An 18,877-nucleotide genomic window follows, 5' to 3' on the forward strand; every position below is an offset into this window, starting at 1 on the left:
CCATGGATTTGTACACATGTCGTCGCTCTCTTGCAACGAATATGTTCTAGTCTTTTTAGGTGTCTGGGGAAACGGTTCAAGGATCTGATCGATATGGGGTGGCATAAAAGAGCGCAGCTTAGCAATAAGTCGGTGCGGCTCAATAGGCGTGACAGAGCATCTCCTGTTCGTAAAGGTCGTACATGTATCAAGCATGATCTTAATTAGACTTGTTTGTACCACTTTACGGAATTGAAATGAACCTGGATTCTTTTACACAGCTGTCTTGAATGTTTGACGTGCTCATACTGAAAGCTACTTTTTTTCCAAATTTATATACAAGCTCAAAACACGCTTGTTATGTTTTTCGTGATTGGCTCAAACCTTGTCTCCGCTGAGTGTATTACCTCCTCATTTACACTCTATCTGATGGTACAAGTTTGTATATTATGGTAACACATTTAAACAACATGCTCCTCGTCGACAAGCATATTGGCATCCACGCCGTGCTTTTTCCGTAAAGCAACAAAGTAAGCTTCTTTAGATTCCTAGTGATTGATGAGCTCAATGGATTTCAGACCAGCCGGTGTAACTCACGCTTCTGGATGATTCGGGTTTCTCCCGATGTACTGATCCAAAAAGCTTCCGCAATTTCTTTTCAAAAGCCTTATCCTCGGATCCTTGATAAAACTTACAGACTGGGAAGCAAAAGGCGCATCAGTTATAGTCGTTCAAAAATGAACTAAGTCCCTTACCAAAATGTCCTCCAGTCTTGAGAGACTCAAATGCGAACTGCAGTGCTGCAGTGCAGAGGTCCTGGATCACTTTAGTTGGACACATAAATGCGAGTAGGAGTGATATACACACCATACTTCCAGCGTGATCCTTGAATGCTATGCCACTCGTGTTCATCATCCTATTATAAGGGTCACTCAGACTTCTTTTCCAAAACCCAGTGGTTTGATCCCAGGGTGCGGACATGTCACTCAAAACAATATCCACCACTTCTCCGTTATCCTCATCCCTTCTCGTAGTCCTCCTTACCACGTCTGTCACAGGCCCCTCGCCTTGCTTGTGACGACCATCCGTACCTATCTCAAGCTCAACACCACCGGCGCGCTGGGTGCGAAGGAAATTTGGATTTTCTGGTAACTCGAAGAATTGCTCTTTCGGTCGTCCTCGGTCAGGGTCGGAGAGGAATCTCTTCACTTCTTCCCGAACTTCTGCAGAAAGAAAATTCCCCTGGATTGTAGACACGCCTTTGGGTGGTTGGGCTGGGATGATATCAATGCCGACTATTCTGCCGTTGGGTTTCGTTCTTTCGACCGCAACCTGAGACCAGCTACCCGGGGCATAACCCTGATCCAATTAGCACTATGAGGCTTCACGAAGGAATCCATATGAAAGGTGACTGACAAGATCGATTACCGTTTGGCCCTTCCTGAAGATCCGATATTTGGCGTCAATCTACGGATGTTAGCAGCGAAACGCAGTTTGCCTCCCACACCGCACAAACCTCCAGGAGTTTGAAAGCGGCTCTACTCTTCAGGCCTTGGACCTTGGCCTCCTTAGAAAACGAATCCTTTGATTGTCTCTTTTTCCATCGCGTTGAGGACGATGAAAGGTAGGGAGTGGATGTACGGAAATCGCGAGAAAGAGCGCAATGGTTCAAGAGCCCAGCGTCGCAAACCAGGGCACATTTCAGACTCGAAGTAAGCCCAATGGTCCTTGTGCCTGGATATGCCCGCAAGGTGAGTCGCGAAAGCATCCGGCTGCGGATTTAAATCAAGTTCGACTGTGAACAATCCATGAAATGGGATAATGGTTTTTCACAATGCCATGTCGTAAGGCTGTCAGGCTACAAGGATCGCAGGGACAGTACGGGATTGACACTTCGGTTACTGTAAGTACAAATTTCACGGTGCACAGGTGGTCTAATAAGCCTGTCTCTCTATTTATCCACTTAGTAGGTACTTGTACTCGAACGCATTGAAAGTGAATCTTTTATTCAAGTAATTGTAAATAAAAAGCTTAAGATTAGCTATGTAGTATACAGGTTCATCCAACGCCGCGCCAATGTGCAACCAACAGCTTCATTTATCCAGACGACAACCTACACTTTATCCTTGTTCAGACCAAAAAGCTAGCTCCTGCGCCCCTACGATCTTTCTTAAGGGGCGAAAATCCACCAAAGGCTGTAGCTGGTGCTAACCTACTCTTGAGCTTGCTACTGAGAAGTCCCTTGCCACTTGATTTGTTAGCCCCTAGTGAACTCTTTACCTTCCTCGTTGACTCGCCATCCTCTTCGTCAAATAGGGTTCCCCCTAGGAGTTTTCTTTTTTTTATCCTCGGCCCCACGTCAACAGGATGCTTCTGGTTACCAAGGACATTTCTCGAGTTCGCTGCCTTTGTGTTTACTGGTGAAGTCTCTCGCATAAGTTGCTTCCCATCAATAGATTTCTCTTCTGCCTCGCCTTCTTGTTCATTCTCATCTCCCTCCTCCGTCACATCCTCTAATTTGCTGGACGAATGAACTTTTGCATGCCGTATTTTCCCATTCTTAGTAATTGATTTTGTTTCTGCGAGAACCTTTTTCTCTCTGGTGTGCGTGTCCTTGATGTTCTCATTTAACGGACTGGTCCGAATTGGATCCATAGCGGCATGTTGGGTAGGTGATCTGCTTTTTGGGCCCTTGATGTCGGTGAACTCGGGCTGGTTCTCGTTTTCCTTAACAGCAAACTCATCCGAGGCCATATTGATGGTGCGATTCAGAAAGGGAGTGATAGAGAACATAGATTTCTCGCCCACCAACACCTGGTCAGGTCGTCCTTTATAGGTGGCAAGTCGTTTGGCTCGAGGCACTCTCTCGGGGGTGCCGACATTGTTTTCAGTGAAAATTTCGGATGCAGCTCTCTTTCGTGATTGCTTCATAGTCGGCAGACTGGTCCTAGGTTCTTCCTCGTCTTGAGGTTTTGCGCGTAATCGATTCGCTTCCTCCTGTGCGTGCTTGAGTTGATCCTTCATACTACGCAGCCTCGTTCGCATCTGGTCCAGCTTGTCTTCCAGACTGGCGTTACGAACGTCACATGCCTGAACCTTCTTCCCAAGCTCTTTAGTGACTTTGTTTGCTTCATTCATCCGCTCGAGCTTGTCCTCCAGTGCTTTATAGCGTGCTTTAAAATCCACGGCGTCCAATCCAGACCTGTCGGTGGATTTAGCCGTCTCCAACATTTCCCCTATCTTTTGTTCTGCATGCATATAACGCAACTGCGATTGCTTCAACTCCTTTTCATATTCTTTGGCCACCTTTGCCGCTTGTTGCTTCTCTTGCGACAACTGTTTCATGACATCTTCTAACTGGAGCTTAGATTCATTTTCGGAATCGGTTTGGCTCCTAGCAGCCTCCTTTCTTTCTTTCGCATGATCTTTCTTGAGTCGATTCAGGCGTGACTCGTATTCTGCATCCTTCCCAGCGTCTGCATTTCGGCGAGCTGTTCGTTGAGCTGCACGCTTTTCGGTCTCCAACTCTACTTCCAGCGTAATAATCTGGCGCTGCAAAGCCAATTTTTCCGATAACACGTTTTGCTGGTGTATAGCTTGCGACTTGAGATGCTCAACCTCGGGTTTCAATGCAGCAAGCTCGCGATCAAGGGACAGCTTTTCGGTAAGCAATTTGGTGTTCTCCTTTGCAACGCTGTTCATCGAAGAAACCTCGGCCTACAATGATTAGTTTGGTGCTTCACACGACGATCACCACATACTCTCAAATTTTGTAGCTCGCGAGCCTGGGCTTTGAAGTCAACGTCTCGTCTCTCTCCCGCTTCTTTTCCGCTGTCAATTTGGACCCGTAATTCGTCATTTGTGCCTTCGAGTGTGTGCATATGATCATCTTTCAAGATCAGCTGTTCTCGCAGCTCATCATTCTCCTTTTCCAGTAGTAATATGCGTAACCGTAGTCGACGTGCAGCTTCGTCCTTGAAAAGTATGTTGGTGCTCTGCACGGATTTATTGTAAGCTGCGTCCAAGGATTGCAAAACGAGCAAATGCTAGGAGCGTTAGCAAATATCACAAAATTAGTCTGATGAAGGAGCATACGCCGTCTTTGACTTCGCTGTCATTAAAAGATATAGATGTATCCATCACTATGGGTGGCTATGAGTATACTGACAGGATGTTATGAAGAGTTACTCTTGGGGGAGGACGCGAAAGTAAACAAAACATTACAGGGTGGTTACACCCGTCCACATGATGCCCCACGTTGGCAGCCTGATCGCCTAGGTGTCAACAGCTTCTTTACAGCCGCGAAAGGACACGACACTCGAGCCTTGGTCAAGAATACATCAATGATCAATCTCGCCCTCCCCAACCTCACACAACTTCCATCCATCAACCCATCTCGCCGGCTGCAGACCTAAGATGCGTCTTCTTCCAGCGGTCTTGCTCTCCCTACTTCCATTGACGACTCATGCAGCGAAGAGGTCCGATGTCGATAAGTTTCAGCAATTTCACAATAAAGCTCTAGCATCGGCTCCCCTGAAACTGGAGGATGGCATCTATAGCCAGTTGACGTCTGCCCCTCGTGACTACTCCGTGGCTGTACTTTTGACGGCGTTAGAAACCCGATTTGGGTGCGTATTGTGCAAAGAATTCCAGCCAGAATGGGACTTGCTGTCGAAGAGCTGGACAAAAGGAGACAAGGCGGGCGAATCACGCCTGGTGTTTGGAACATTGGACTTTACTGATGGGAAGAATACTTTTCAATCGGTTCGTAGCTTGTCGTCTGCAATATGACTATCTTCTTACTAAGTCGACAACCAGCTCGGCCTCCAAACAGCGCCAGTCCTGTTACTCTTCCAGCCAACCATAGGTCCTCATGCAATTGCTTCATCGGGACCAATTCGATACGACTTCACTAATGGGTAAGAATATCCTAATGCGTGGGACAGCCTTTTGACAGTCATATACTGATTGACGATAGCCCTCAATCTGCTGAACAGGTTCACTCCTGGATATCCCGTCATCTCGCCAATAGACCTCATCCTCAAGTCAATCGACCAGTCAATTGGGTCCGCGGAATGGCGGTCACCACGGTGATACTTGGTACAATCACCTTCATAAGCGTTGCATGGCCGTACATGTTACCGATTATTCAAAACCGGAACGTCTGGGCAGCCATTAGTTTAATTGCCATCTTACTTTTCACAAGTGGACACATGTTCAACCATATTCGCAAGGTGCCGTATGTCGCGGGCGACGGCCGAGGTGGCGTCAGTTATTTTGCAGGCGGCTTCTCGAGCCAGTATGGTTTGGAGACACAGATCATTGCAGCAATCTGTAAGTCTGCAGTCTCTCGAAAAGATAATGCTTACTAACTACGTATCTAGATGGGTTACTTTCGTTTGCCACTATATCATTAGCTTTGAAAGTGCCCCGTATTGCAGATCCGAAGACTCAGCAGGTTGCCGTGTTAGTTTGGGGGGGGGTTATTTTCATTATGTACAGTTTCTTGCTCAGTGTTTTCCGGATCAAGAATGGGGGCTACCCCTTCTGGCTGCCGCCATTCTCATAGTCAATCAACACTCTATCGCTCGCCTGGCCTTTCCGCAGGCCCGCGGGTCCGGACGGGCTGAGTAAAAGGGTCCTGGCTATTGCAAAAACACTATTGTATAACAAATGGCAGCCGATGATCTCGCTATTTTCATGCCGAAATTTTTACATGTGTATATATACATGTACCAAGGTGCCGGTGTAGATACATTGGGTTGTCTTACCTATCCGTTCACGAGTCTTCATGACAACTAGACTCGGTACTTCCTAGGACTAAGATATCTCCTGTTTTGCATTCCATATTCTGCCAAGTCCTACTAAGCAACATCGCCAGCATTAGTTTTCGCATATGCAATACTTGTGATTATTCCATTCACTGTCCACCACTCCAGCTACAAGGTTAGCCGGTGATTAATTCCAAGCTTTAAACCTGTACATTAATGTGCATCTACGTCTACCTCCCCCAAGAGAGTTGTTATGGGAAGCCGTAGCTAAATTAGTCACGTGGCATCACCGGCTTGATTCCGCTCCATTGGTAATCTTCAATCTCCAACAACGTATCTGAATAACAGGGCCTTGATAATCCAAGGGTACGTAGGGAAGATATCGCTTTCGTCTCAAGTAATCAGAATGATGTGCGGTACGGTTTTCAGCGGGCTGCGTGATGTTTATCCTTATACTATTCCGCGCTTCTGCTTCAATCGGCCTGGCTGCTTTGTAAACACTCCGAATGAGTGTCAGTCTTTTGAGTATATAGTACGTTCCATTGCATCCTTTCCTACCCCTTTCTACCTATTATAATCTGAACTCTTGGCCCTCAAGCATCCTGCTTTTCCTTGTTTTGACAAGAAAGTTCGCTGGCATTCATACAACGTTATCACCCGCAAATATTGCTGTTCCTAAATGGCTGAGATGATTCGTGAGGTTATGGTCATTGGGGCAAGCAACGAATCTAATTTCCCATCACTACTATTCCCGGGCTAATTCATGTTATCAGGGAAACGGAAATATTGGAGCGTCTATTCTAAAAGCGATTGTGGAATCCTCGAAGTTCAATATTTCGGTGCTCATACGGCCAACTTCGCAAAATCAATACCCAGACAATGTTCGTACCATAGTGTCAGACTACTCTATGACCAGCCTTATCGAGGCTTTCAAGGGACACGATGCTGTAGTATCAGCCCTCGGTGCTGGCGGTCTTGATAATGAAATCAGGATGATCGATGCTGCCGTTACAGCTGGTGTAAAGCATTTTATCCCAAGTCAGTTTGGCAGCAACACTCAGAGCAAAAAGGCTTGTGAGCTCTTGCCTATTTTGGCAACCAAAGCTGCGATTCTTGGCCATCTGAAGAAAAGGGGAGGACAAATAAAATGGACGGGCATAATCACGGGGCTGGCTTTTGACTGGGTAGGTCATTTTGTTGAAATGCTTCCTCTCAATATTCCTGATGTGTTCTTATTTGTATCTGACCTTTTTGTTAGGGTTTACAGATTGGTTTGCTGGGCTTTGATATTAATCAACACACTGCCTTGGTCATGGACGGTGGTGACCGTGCTTTCTCTGTGACCACTCTCAGTCAGATAGGCAACGCTGTCGTCGCTGTACTTTCTACACCTGATCAGAATATCAACAAAGTCATCTATATCCACTCTTTCACGGCCACGCAAAACCAAATACTGGCGAGTTTGGAGAAAGCATCTGGCAGAGCCTGGGAGACAACATACTGTACAGCCGCAGATGCAGTTACGAGAGGACTAGAGTTGTTTAAGAAAGGCGAATTTTCGGGTTTATTGCTTCTTCTCAACGCGATTAGTCTTGGGGAAGGATATGGTTCCAATCACCTGGTCGATGTAGAATTGGCAAACAGAGAACTCGGGCTTCCTGAGCAATCTATGCACCAAATAATTGCTGCTCTAACTCGTGGCACTGTCGCATTGATGAAAGAACAATGATTTCAGAAGGCGTTTGATGTGCTGGCCTTGTAGGTGCTGAAGAAGAGGGATCTCGTCGTAGACTCCCTGAACCTCTACGTACAAATGGGAGACCGGGGAGCTAAATAGCGAGTATTGATGTTGCGGGATTTCCAAAAAGCTGACGTTCATTCCTGGTCGACCCGAAAACAAGGACATTAGTGTAGAACCAATGAACATAGGTAGAAAAATTAAGGTCAATCGAATGGATGTTTTGGTCCACGCTTATCAGTACTACAGTAGGAGGAGCGTGAGATCAAGTTGGGAATCCAGACAATAGTCCAAACCTTAGGGTGAGTCTGGGTCACAAGCGGTGTCTCTCGCACCCTCTCGGTCGCCGAATATATGTTATTCGGTTTGCAATGTGGAAAGTGGAAGATGACTCTCGGGGGACGGATGAAACCTGATTTTACGTCGCTCAGATAAATATACTCGAAACTTACTACATAAACATTTTGAACTTTTATATATTTAGCTCGAGACCCAGAAATTACAATACAATACATCCAAGTACTCATGTTTTGTTTGTATGGTTGACATTGATGTCACATTGCTGTGGATAAGACGCCAAACCTGCTTCGATTGTTATTTGGCATCGTATCGTTAACATTCGCCTCGGCGAATCTCGTAAATTTTGTTAGTTGAATTTCGCGTATTCCGTGCGTTCCTTTAGACGAATAATACGTTGCTAGACCGCTCAAACCAGATCTATACAGCGATACTCACTAGAAATATATCAGACTTTTTGAGACATAAAGTTATGAAGATTCTTCAATGTTTTTGTCCTCTGCGAATCTACTTGAACTTTGTCAAAATTTCGCGCTTTTCTTTATCCCTTCACGCCGAGTAACAATGCCTTATCAAGTATGACCAAGCATAACCCTTTTTTTTCTCTTGTGAATCTAGGAGAATAATGAGCTAAGCAGATTTATGTAGAGCCAAATCCATTTTATTCTGTGGCCCTGCTGTAAACATCGTCGACGTTCATACGGGTATACGTAGCAAGTGCTTAGTTCGTTGACAACGGGAAATAGGGTTTTAGGGCGATTAAAGTAATCTAGTCTAAGACAGATGTCAAAGCCCTCGGAACAATTCCAACAACAGCGCCTAGAACTTCTGAAATTTGTCAGATGATCAGTGTTGGGAGAGGTGTGTCATCCAAAACATACACCGAGTAGAGTGAGTCACAATTCCAACCCAACAACTCGCCGTCAATATTATATAAAGGGGCTTTGGTTTAACCACAAATGCGAGTCCCTTCTCTTCCAACCAAGTCCCAGGGCGTTCAAGTACCCATCAATTATCATCTGGCATACAAGTTACCAATCGTGTAATCTGATACGAACGGCTCAACTATCTATCCCCCAGCACACCTTGAGGTTAAGCATAATGGAACAAAATTGCCTTCCCGAAGATCTAGAATCTTCACCAAGGATATTCTATCAGTTTGTTGTTACACAACAGATGTTCTATCATACTTCGCTGTCCTTCGCATTCGTTAACATAAAACCACTTCTTCCAGGACATGTTCTGGTTTCGCCATGCCGAATCGTTCCTCGGCTCTCTGATCTTACGCGCGAAGAAGTTACGGATCTTTTCATCACAGTTCAACGTGTTGGAAGGATGCTTGAAAGAGTTTATTCGGCATCTGCCCTGAACATCCCCATACAGGACGGGTGGGATGCAGGCCAGAGTGTCCCTCACTTGCATGTTCATCTTGTCCCGAGAACGCCATCAGATTTGGACTCAGAAGGTGGGCCTGATGCTATTTATGATAGATTAGAGGGAGTCGATGGCGATCTGATGCAACAGTTTCGTCGCTTGCGGCCACGGCAACCAAATGTAGACGAAGACTCATTGGAAGCGAGGAGCGTTGAAGTCATGAAACAAGAAGCAGATATGTTGAGACTGGAGATGCAGAGAGATCTGACCTCTACAAAAACTGGCTAGTACGATGTTCTTGAACCTAAGATTGCACCTGGGTTGCAAGTGTGGTGTGGGCCCGATGTAGTACTGGTTGTAATGCAAAGATACTTATTAGCTGCCTTTGCTACGTATATTTTCAATTTTGCTTGCAGTTTCATAGCAAAGGATGACCGGGTATTTTTGAAATCAAGTCCTACATCCACAAAGAAAGAGGAATAGTCCACAGACCTCCCCACCGCGGCAACTAAAACATCGATTTGGATAGTAAGTGGCTCTTCAGGGAGCATTAAATTTTCTTTTACGTCTCCCCAGCCCCTAAATTTACGACTTACATATCAACTACGTAAACCTTTTCCCCGTGATCTTCTCATAATTATCTATACCGTTGTTATTTGCAGTATACCCAGTATCTCAGTGAGTCTCTTAGAAAGAATGAATGTAACATTCATGTTATTATTCGTATTATCATTACATAATAAGGTTCGGGCTATGTATCTTAAAAGCAATTCTAATACGTTTTAGTACGTCGCAGCAGAGTATCTCCTCTGCGGTTCGTCAATTACGCTAAAATAGAAAAACTTAGTGTGACAATTCTTGACACTGATGAGATCAGCCCCCGAAAGCCAGACTTGAATTACCCGCGGGCTATTATTAGAAGATATATACTTACGAATTATTGTCTTATTAGTGTCAATGGGCAAATACATTCTCGTCAGCTACTCTAATGACTTGGGTTCCTGGAATTTACGTGTTAGGGGATAATGTTATCCTATCCGAGTTTAGGGGGGTGGGGGTTTTTCTCTACGTCGCGATAGTAGTTCAGGATATAGTCCTCTAAAATTTTACGACTTGTTAAATTTAATATAAGTTTGGTCAAAGCTCACCAGTCTAATCGAGACTGTGGTATATAATATCCAAAGATTAGATTTTAAGACAATTATATACTATATATTGAGCAAGATGTCCGTTTAGTCCGGTATCAATCTTGTCACAGCCAAGGTTTACAACAAACAAATCATTTGCGAGGATGTTATTCCGAAAACTAACAGTGTGATTGTATCACCGCAAAGAATAACGGTTCGTGGACCTCTGGCTAGCTGTTTTGTTTTCTACACGTCTAGCTCTATCAAATGCCTTGGGAAATCCCACTCGAAGTAACAGCATGACTGCATGATTGAGCATGTTTATACGAACGATTGTCTGCATCTCTTGCGTGCCACAAATATATGTTCATGGCAACATCTATCTGAAGTCTCAACTATGTGCACCATTCATCAAGCAATTTCCAGCCACGGTTCACGGCTCACGGTACTTCTTACGTGTCTGGGTCACCATTCGTTGCGCGACTACTTATTTCGACGGACCCAAAGTGAGCTATGTGTATTTTTCTGGTAATCAATTGGATGGTTAAAGAATTACGTCCGCGGAAAAACCCCAAGGTTACGATATAGTGGATCTCCACACGAAGTAGCGAGTTCTGGCACTGACTGCCACTGTAGCACACGGATGTACATGCTATTCGGTTTTTCCGAGAATAATAATGTCTAATGTTAATTGAGAATGGCTGCATGGGAAGCAGGTCTAGCACATTTCTAAAAGCATTGTTGACAGCTTTGAGCAATGACACAATGCTTTCAGTCTACTCTTTACTCGCTGAGCCTCGAAATGACTGGACTTGAAATCCATGCTTCAACAGTATTTTCCCGGTAAAGTTTAAGCAATCATGAAGAGAACCACGTGGCGAAAAGTAAAAAACTTCTCAGAACAGACTAGATTGCTACGGTAAAGGCTCAGAATTGGGTCCAGGCTTCGGGGTGGTTTTCGGAATTGGTATTTGTGGCCGAACTCATTGGCGCTGCCTTTAGTTATCCACAGCAGAAGGTGACGCGATCATTGTCAGAGCACTGGCTGGATATCCAATAGAAGTTACGGCGAAAGCCGTGATTTTGTGATATACGGAGTACCTACAGGCGCTGGATGATGTTCGTACTCGTCGTATCATATCGACGCACGCCCTTTGTTGCTCATCACCACTCAACTTATCCAATTAACCCAATGCCGGATTCACTCCGCTCCAACGTAACCTTACACATCTAACATCGTACTACAGATCAAGTCTTGTATAGAGTAAAAGTATGGAATCGAGGGATATTATTAGAAAAATACCTCTCAAGTGGTACGTTAACCCACAATTAGCTTAAGTGAGCACGGCATCCTATGATCTTAGCAGCTTCTAAGTTTGTCGTTTCTTCTGACCTCTTTTGGAAACAGCGTCGGAGTAGTTCTGCTCGGATTGTTCTACTGGTCTGGCAAGTTACAATCGCTGGCTAGCTGGGTATAATTGCCACGTTTTTCACGCTTACAAAGATCCCTCAAGCGCCACGTTCTATGCTACGTCCTGATCATCCCTCATCTACCTGTCTTTGGTGCATGCATATCAAATATTAGCTTTCCCTTTTTTCGAGCGCATGTTCAAAAAGGAACATATAACTAAGGCTCAAAACGAACATTTCCCCGGAAGAAATTTTATGCCAGGGGCCGAGCCTCATATCTCCTTCCCAATTCATCGGGACCTTCAAACCACGACGATTGTTCTTATCTTCATCCATTCGTCGATAATGGCTTACATGGCGCAGCTGAAGCAGACTAGACTTATTGTAGCCCGTAGGGCGTAGTATTGGGTGTAGCGTACTGACTGTACTGCACTATTGAAGTGCCTAGGTAGGGGATGGAGTAGGGGAGTATTCATGAGTGCGGCGTAGTCGATGTGCAGTGTGAGCAGAACTGGCGGGTGCATAAGGTGGGGCAGGTGACAGTCACGTGACAGTAGAACTACAGAATCCGAACGCCTACGACCCTATCGGTGTGGTCGTGCCGCAGCGCACCTAGCAGGTTCGCCTGGTGATTTCGAGCTTCCTCTTCCTTCCAAAACCTAGCAAAAGCTACCCACGCCAATACTATTAACATCTATGACCCTTCGGCCAGTTGTCACTCTGTAACGGGTAGTTACTCTCAGAGATGGCATCCTCGGCAGCCGGCTGCTCCTCTGGTACAAGGCTACAAGCATCCAGAAACGGAAGAAGCCAACAATGTAATCATGAAGATCATCTTGGCAGAGCATGGTAAGACCAGGATGCTCCAGTCAGGAAGAACACACCATCCTCTCCTATCCGGGGAGCATGGCATTTTGGAAAGGGTATTCTCACAGCCCCCACTCCCTTCGATCTGTAAAAACGGACGAGCTGAGCCATAGACAGTTGAGCAGCATGAATTCTGGTTCCAATCATACTGGCGTTGGCGCAACTCAATGGAAAGAGTTCCGACTATCTTTAGTGCGTCGCAACGCTGAATCGCAGAGTATAGATTCTCTTGGCCCCCTATCAGAGAGTCAGACTGGGGACCCACGATATGAGCCCTAAGCGAAATACCTTCCTCATCCTCAGGGGGGGTGAATACTGACCAGTAACGTGAGAGGTCATTACAGCTGAGCCGTGAACATTCAGACCCTCTAACCATAATCTAGACTCCCGTCTGGAGTCTTAGGAGCTTGCACTACGGGTGCAAGATTAGGACATGGATTTCTACTTAAGCAGTCCGCATAACCGACAGGTTGGGGGAGGTCTTTCGTTAGTGACGGGCTCTTTCCAGCTGCTATTCTCTGTCGCCGTAGCACGCACTGCCGACCGGCGACGACGACTACTCTCATAACTTCCCAACAGCCCATAGTGTTTGTCGACGTTACTCAATACGACCCAGCATGAGTCGATTCCTGAGCATCGCGGTTGTCCTCGCGGCCATCTTTTCTTCGTTCATCAACAATGTCGAGGCACTGGGCCTCACAGATACAATCACATGGGGAGGGGATAATTCCAGGACAGGCTATCAAAAGTAGGTGGAGTTCGGAGGGAGAAGGGATTTTGGGAATTTGGAATTCTCTTCGCTGACACCTTACTAGCAATCACAACATGGACCCTGCCGTGGTAGGAAGTCCCACATTTGGTCAGATCTTTAAAACAACGCTGCCAGGGCTCTACATGGGTGTGAAGGAGCAAATTTTTTCCCAGCCTTTGGTCTATACGGCTCCAGATGGTGTCCAGTATGTGTATATCGCTACTACGCAAAACAACCTGTACAAACTCAATGCGAAGACTGGGACTATTGTGGTACAGCGAGCCCTTGGCCTTCCCGTACTAAGTGCAGATCTCGATTGTGGCGATATCTCCCCTTTTGTAGGAGTCACCGGTACTGGTGTCATTGATCCAGAGACAGGAACGTGGTACATGGTGACAAAGACATATGCTGACCAGACCTTGGTTGGTGTGGCGCAAGGACGCCCAGCAGGCAGGCAGATATTGCACGCTGTAAGCATAGATAATCTGTCCGAGCGACCTAACTTTCCTGTCGACTTAGAGGGTACAGCCGCCAGAAATAATCCTGCGAGGATCTTCAATGGTGGCATCCATCACCAGCGGCCCGGCCTTCTTCATTCTGGTAAGTACATCTATGCGGGATTCGGCTCCCACTGTGTGAAATTCAATTTCACTGGATGGATTATGGGCTGGGACAAAACCACTGGACGAATCGTCGAGAGATATACCACGCTTGGCGAGGGCACTACGAAAGATGTCTCCGGTGGGAGTCTGTGGATGTCAGGGGGGGCCATCACTTCAGACGACAAAGGATCCATGTTCTTCTCTACTGGAAACGGCCATGCTTCGCAGCTAGATCAAGTCCCAGTCAGTGGTAGAAATCCCCCGAGCGCTTTGGAGGAAGCTGTTGTTCATATGAATATCGCCGAAGACGGTAGTTTGAAGGTTGTGGACTTCTGGATGCCATGGGAAAAGAAACAGCTTGACGGTGATGATAATGATCTTGGAACCACCCCCATCGAATTATTGCCTAACCAATTTGCATGTGGCGACGTAAAGCGAATTGGCGTTGTCACGGGTAAAACGGGTAAAACATATTGGCTTAATATGGATAACTTGGGAGGATATAGAAATGGTCCCAATAAGTTGGATGCCGTTCTACAGACATATGAGAACGCGAATTCGGTCTATGCTGGAGCAGGTGTATATCCCTTAGAAGGAGGATACATTTATATCAACGGTCCGTCGGAATCTCCGTTTCCTGATATGTGCTAATTCGCTGGAAGTCATTCGATACCCGACGGTTGTCTTCAAGTTCAGCTGTACCAACGGCGTGCCAAGTTTCATCAAGGTGGCAGACAGCCCTACAAATAATGCCTACACCTTAGGGGTTGGCCATGGTACCGTGACCTCTCTTAACGACCAACCTGGTACAGGTCTGGTTTGGACCAGTGATGTAAATAACGGTAATCTCCGAATCTATAAGGCGATTCCAGAAAACGGCCTAATGGTTCAGCTACAATCATTCAACATTCCTGACACACCTAAATTCACACGTCCCGTTTTTGGCGACGGGCGTGCTTATGTCGGATCACTTGCTGGCCTCCTTTATGGGTTTGGATCACCAGTAAATGCACCACTTAACTGCACCGCGACTATACAATTTGGCTCGCTCGAGCTCAACACGAGCTCTGCTTCGAGAGTTGTTACCTGTCAAGCCAAAACCGCATTGGTTGTTGCAAATATCACCTTGAGCGGGAATGCCAACTTTATTCTATCAGGACTTCCGACAACCTCTATTCAACTGGGGAACGGTGGAATATTTACATTTCAAGCCGCTTTCAAGCCTTTCGAAGTAGGGCCTCTCTCTTCTGATATCATCATTACGACGAGCGGCGCAACCGGATATAGTACCACAACTCCAGTTGCTCTTCGTGGTAATGGCGAAAGCGCGAGCCCCCTATTGCAGATCAACCCGCGCCTCCTCTCATTTGCCGGCGCTGTTACCGGCGCAGCTCCGGATGGCATTGAACAGTCAGTTCTCATCAACAATCTTGGCAACGCACCCCTAGTCATCAGTGACATTGGATTCTCTACTGTCGGGAACGGAGGTCCATTCAGCCCTGGAGATGTGACCTCCCAGGGGACTAAAATTGGCGCCTTTACATTTATTGGTTTACCTGAGGCTATCCCAGCACAGTCCAGTGCTACTGTCAGGGTCAATTTTGATACATCCCACAGCGGCAGCTTCGCTGCCTTTGGGCAAATAATATCCAATGGAGGCACTGATCTTCTTCGTGTCGTCGGTGTGTCAGGCGACGCTCCTATTGGCTTGGTCGAATTCCAGAGTGAAGACGGCACCCGCTGGATCAAGTACACGCCCGGCATGAGCTTCTCATTCGGCAACGTTACCGAAAACACTACCCGTTCTCTGAAGCTCAGAATTACCAACACAGTGGGACCTGAGGGTGCCGCCCTGGTTTTGACAGTATCAAAACCTCCATTCGGTCAGCTTACTATCATCGGGGCTGCTAACTCGGTTGACTTAGCCGAAGGTACGCGACTTGTTCCAGGAGAGAGTATGAATGCTACTTTGTTCTGCGCTGTTCCAAAATCGCAGTGGAATCTCGATCCCACCCCTGGCTATGCCGAATGGACTTTGAACACAAACGATAATACCGGAAAGCAAGTTATACAGTTCGAATGTTTGGGCGTGGCCGAGCAGTCAGCGCCATTACAAAGCAATAGTGACCAAGCACGCTACCGTTATATTGGGTGCTACCTAGAGAACAATCCTGGCCGTCAGTTATCTAACCAGTACTATGGGGCTGCGGACAACACTATACCGAAATGTACTGATGCGTGCGCGAAGGCAGGTGCGATATTTTGTGGAACGCAGTATCATAGAGAGTGCTGGGGTGGGAGAACTATTCCATTGCAAAAAGTACCAGAAATTAACTGTAATTTCGATTGTACAGGAGCACTGTTCCAAACCTGTGGTGGAAACGGGGAAGGAGTGGGAGCTGGCAGATCGTACATCTCCTTATTTGCCGACATCAACCAGTACAACCCCAACGGCACAATTCCCACTTCTTCGGCGTCACCTCCTGGCACATCAAACACGGCGATCCCAGCCCCAACCGGTGGGCCGGTTGTTAATCCAGGCGTAGGGACCTACGGCAGCGTTGGTTGTTACACGGAGGCAACCACGGGCAGAGCTTTGCCCAACGGCTTTGCAATGCCTGCTGGAAGCAGGGCTGTTGGTACTTGCATTGCTGGGTGCGCGTCCAAGAACTACCTGTACGCCGGATTGGAATATGGCCAAGAATGCTGGTGCGGTAACGCTCTCGGTACCGGCTCAGTTCCTGCTCCATCGGGTGAATGCCGTGTTCCTGTAGGTGTCCTTTTCCTTAATTGGGGTTTTCAAACTCCTTTCTCCAGTGTTCAAGAGGAACTTTCATCCTTAGGCACAGCTCTTGAATTTGGGGCAAACAAACAAAAAGATTGTATGCTAACTGATCAAAGTGTGCCAATAACGCAAGTGAGTACTGCGGTGGCAGTTCTAGGTTGAATATTTACCGTGCGGGTACTTTGCTATCTAGTACTAGTATAGCTCAAACCTCGACACGTTCTGACATTCAAAGCTCGACAATTGCCACTCAGACGTCCTCTTTAGAGTCAAGCACCTCTCATAGTCTTACAACTTTATCGAGTAGTACGACCTCTGGCTATACTCAGGCCTCATCTTCCACGACTAGCGGCTCATCTCGCAGTTCTGAGGCTTCTATGGAGAGCAGCACAACAACAACTCAACAAAGCGCTTCTCCTACACAAACCCGGCCCTCGGTCAAGCAAACAGTTGGGGCTTACGTCTTTCAGGGATGCTATACTGAAGCCGCAAGTGGACGAGCATTAAGCGCGAAAAGCTATTTCAACGATATGATGACCCTTGAAATGTGTGCCATGGCTTGCGCTGGGTTTCAGTGGTTTGGTGTTGAGTATAAACGAGAATGTTATTGCGGCAATGCCCTTAATCCGGGAAGCGGTTTGGCTGCAAACCAAGCAGACTGTAACCTTTTGTGCCCAGGTGACCCAACTACCCTTTGTGGTGCGGGGGTTAGATTGCAGATGTATAAGCTTACGTCTCAGTCATCCACGTCCATCTTTTCTACCAGTAGCTCGCTCGGATCGGTAACCACGTGAGTTTTTCTTTTCTTTTCGCCCTCCCACCATGGGCGTCGACCTTTTGCATGTATTTTCGTTGCTAACTGACCCCCCAAAAGTCTTAGCATCTCTTCTCCGACAACAATTGTTTCAACAGATACGCTATCTTCTTCCATGTAAGTCCGCCTTTGTCATGTATGAAAACCGGCTTTTCTTGAGTGCTACGTGTGCGTCTGATATTAACGTAACTGACAATACCTTACTCAGAGTGACAACCACAACTCCACCGACGACCACGTAAGTCAGATACTAGTCAAATTCAATATATTTATACATCTTTTCTAATATTCTCATTACAGCATCACCTCTATTTCGACTTCCACCACCACCTCGACTTCCTCATCGCTCGTCGCTTCGTCATCCACTGCTACCTCATCCTCCACCGCTGTATCGGTTTCAACTGGCGACACCAGTTCATCAACAGCCTCCGCCACAATTTCTTTATCTAGCCTTTCCTCGACTAGCAGCTCAACGTCAAGTAATAGTGCATCAAGCACTACACCGTCAAGTACAGTCTCATCACCCACAACTGTTCAGACATCTTCCACATTAGGTACTACTACAGCTTCGACGACATCCAAAAAGAGCACCAGTGTAAGCTCAAGTAGCCGAGTCCCACTCTACACTGGCCCCCCAGTGACTTCGCAAGGAAATGTAAACTTTACCTACTACTCATGTGTATCAGAGCCATCGACAGGGAAGCTCCTCCCACGACAAATTGAAAACAATGCTACGATGACCATTGACCGTTGTCTCTCGGTCTGCTCTCAATACCAATATGCTGGTGTTGAGTACGGACGCGAGTGTTGGTGCGGAAACACGATCAACTTTAATGGTAACAACGCGGTGACTCCAGGCAAAAACGTCAGCGACACTCAATGTAACTTTCAATGTCCCGGAAATTCGAGCCAATTTTGTGGGGCAGGAAGTAGAATTAACCTATACTGGTTTGATCTTCAGAAGACTATAAGAGATATAGATGTTACTTTAAAATTATAGATAATTAAAATAATTAAAATAATTTATTATGGGCGCTACTAAATCTAGATAATATTTTTATAATATCTAGATAAATATATAACTTTTTTAAGCGAAGATAGCCGATATACCTAATTTGTTAGTATAGTCTATCTTTAAGTAAAGCCTTATATAGCCCGCTCTATATCTTCTAAAATAATTATATAGTCTTATCTTACTACTCTACTATAACTACTTTTCTTAATACTATAACTATCTTATTACTATAATTAATTATTATAATACTATCTTTACTTTATAGTATTTAATACTTATAAATTATATTTCTTTAATATTTTACTACTCTACTCTATAAAGATAATAATTCTTAGCCCTCTATTAGT

The 18,877-nt window shown here is 46.0% G+C and overlaps 6 protein-coding genes across 6 annotated transcripts; 4 read left to right on the plus strand and 2 right to left on the minus strand.

The window, feature by feature from the left end:
- Positions 1–440: 440 nt before the first annotated feature.
- GLAREA_04625 (S-adenosyl-L-methionine-dependent methyltransferase) lies at positions 441–1,747 on the minus strand (the record flags this gene model as incomplete). Its single annotated transcript, XM_008087002.1, has 6 exons — positions 441–527; positions 577–677; positions 735–795; positions 847–1,338; positions 1,396–1,446; positions 1,496–1,747. The coding sequence occupies 6 exons, from the start codon at positions 1,745–1,747 to the stop codon at positions 441–443; spliced, it is 1,044 nt and encodes a 347-aa protein (XP_008085193.1).
- A 362-nt stretch (positions 1,748–2,109) lies between these two features.
- GLAREA_04626 (uncharacterized protein) lies at positions 2,110–4,119 on the minus strand (the record flags this gene model as incomplete). Its single annotated transcript, XM_008087003.1, has 3 exons — positions 2,110–3,696; positions 3,741–4,025; positions 4,075–4,119. 3 exons carry the CDS (start codon positions 4,117–4,119, stop codon positions 2,110–2,112), a joined length of 1,917 nt encoding a protein of 638 aa, XP_008085194.1.
- A 276-nt stretch (positions 4,120–4,395) lies between these two features.
- GLAREA_04627 (Thioredoxin-like protein) lies at positions 4,396–6,048 on the plus strand (the record flags this gene model as incomplete). The annotated part of the gene is made up of 5 exons (XM_008087004.1): positions 4,396–4,743; positions 4,798–4,898; positions 4,958–5,313; positions 5,364–5,445; positions 6,027–6,048. 5 exons carry the CDS (start codon positions 4,396–4,398, stop codon positions 6,046–6,048), a joined length of 909 nt encoding a protein of 302 aa, XP_008085195.1.
- Positions 6,049–6,429: 381 nt separating this feature from the next.
- Positions 6,430–7,479, plus strand: GLAREA_04628 (NAD(P)-binding Rossmann-fold containing protein; the record flags this gene model as incomplete). Its single annotated transcript, XM_008087005.1, has 3 exons — positions 6,430–6,456; positions 6,524–6,934; positions 7,009–7,479. The coding sequence occupies 3 exons, from the start codon at positions 6,430–6,432 to the stop codon at positions 7,477–7,479; spliced, it is 909 nt and encodes a 302-aa protein (XP_008085196.1).
- Positions 7,480–8,886: 1,407 nt separating this feature from the next.
- On the plus strand, positions 8,887–9,447 carry GLAREA_04629 (HIT-like protein; the record flags this gene model as incomplete). Its single annotated transcript, XM_008087006.1, has 1 exon — positions 8,887–9,447. One exon carries the CDS (start codon positions 8,887–8,889, stop codon positions 9,445–9,447), a length of 561 nt encoding a protein of 186 aa, XP_008085197.1.
- Positions 9,448–13,180: 3,733 nt separating this feature from the next.
- Positions 13,181–18,515, plus strand: GLAREA_04630 (Quinoprotein alcohol dehydrogenase-like protein; the record flags this gene model as incomplete). Its single annotated transcript, XM_008087007.1, has 7 exons — positions 13,181–13,311; positions 13,379–14,532; positions 14,579–16,686; positions 16,818–17,491; positions 17,576–17,632; positions 17,724–17,753; positions 17,816–18,515. 7 exons carry the CDS (start codon positions 13,181–13,183, stop codon positions 18,513–18,515), a joined length of 4,854 nt encoding a protein of 1,617 aa, XP_008085198.1.
- Between the last annotated feature and the right edge of the window lie 362 nt (positions 18,516–18,877).

This window comes from Glarea lozoyensis (assembly GCF_000409485.1).
Source record: "Glarea lozoyensis ATCC 20868 chromosome Unknown GLAREA5, whole genome shotgun sequence".
NCBI lineage: Eukaryota > Fungi > Ascomycota > Leotiomycetes > Helotiales > Helotiaceae > Glarea > Glarea lozoyensis.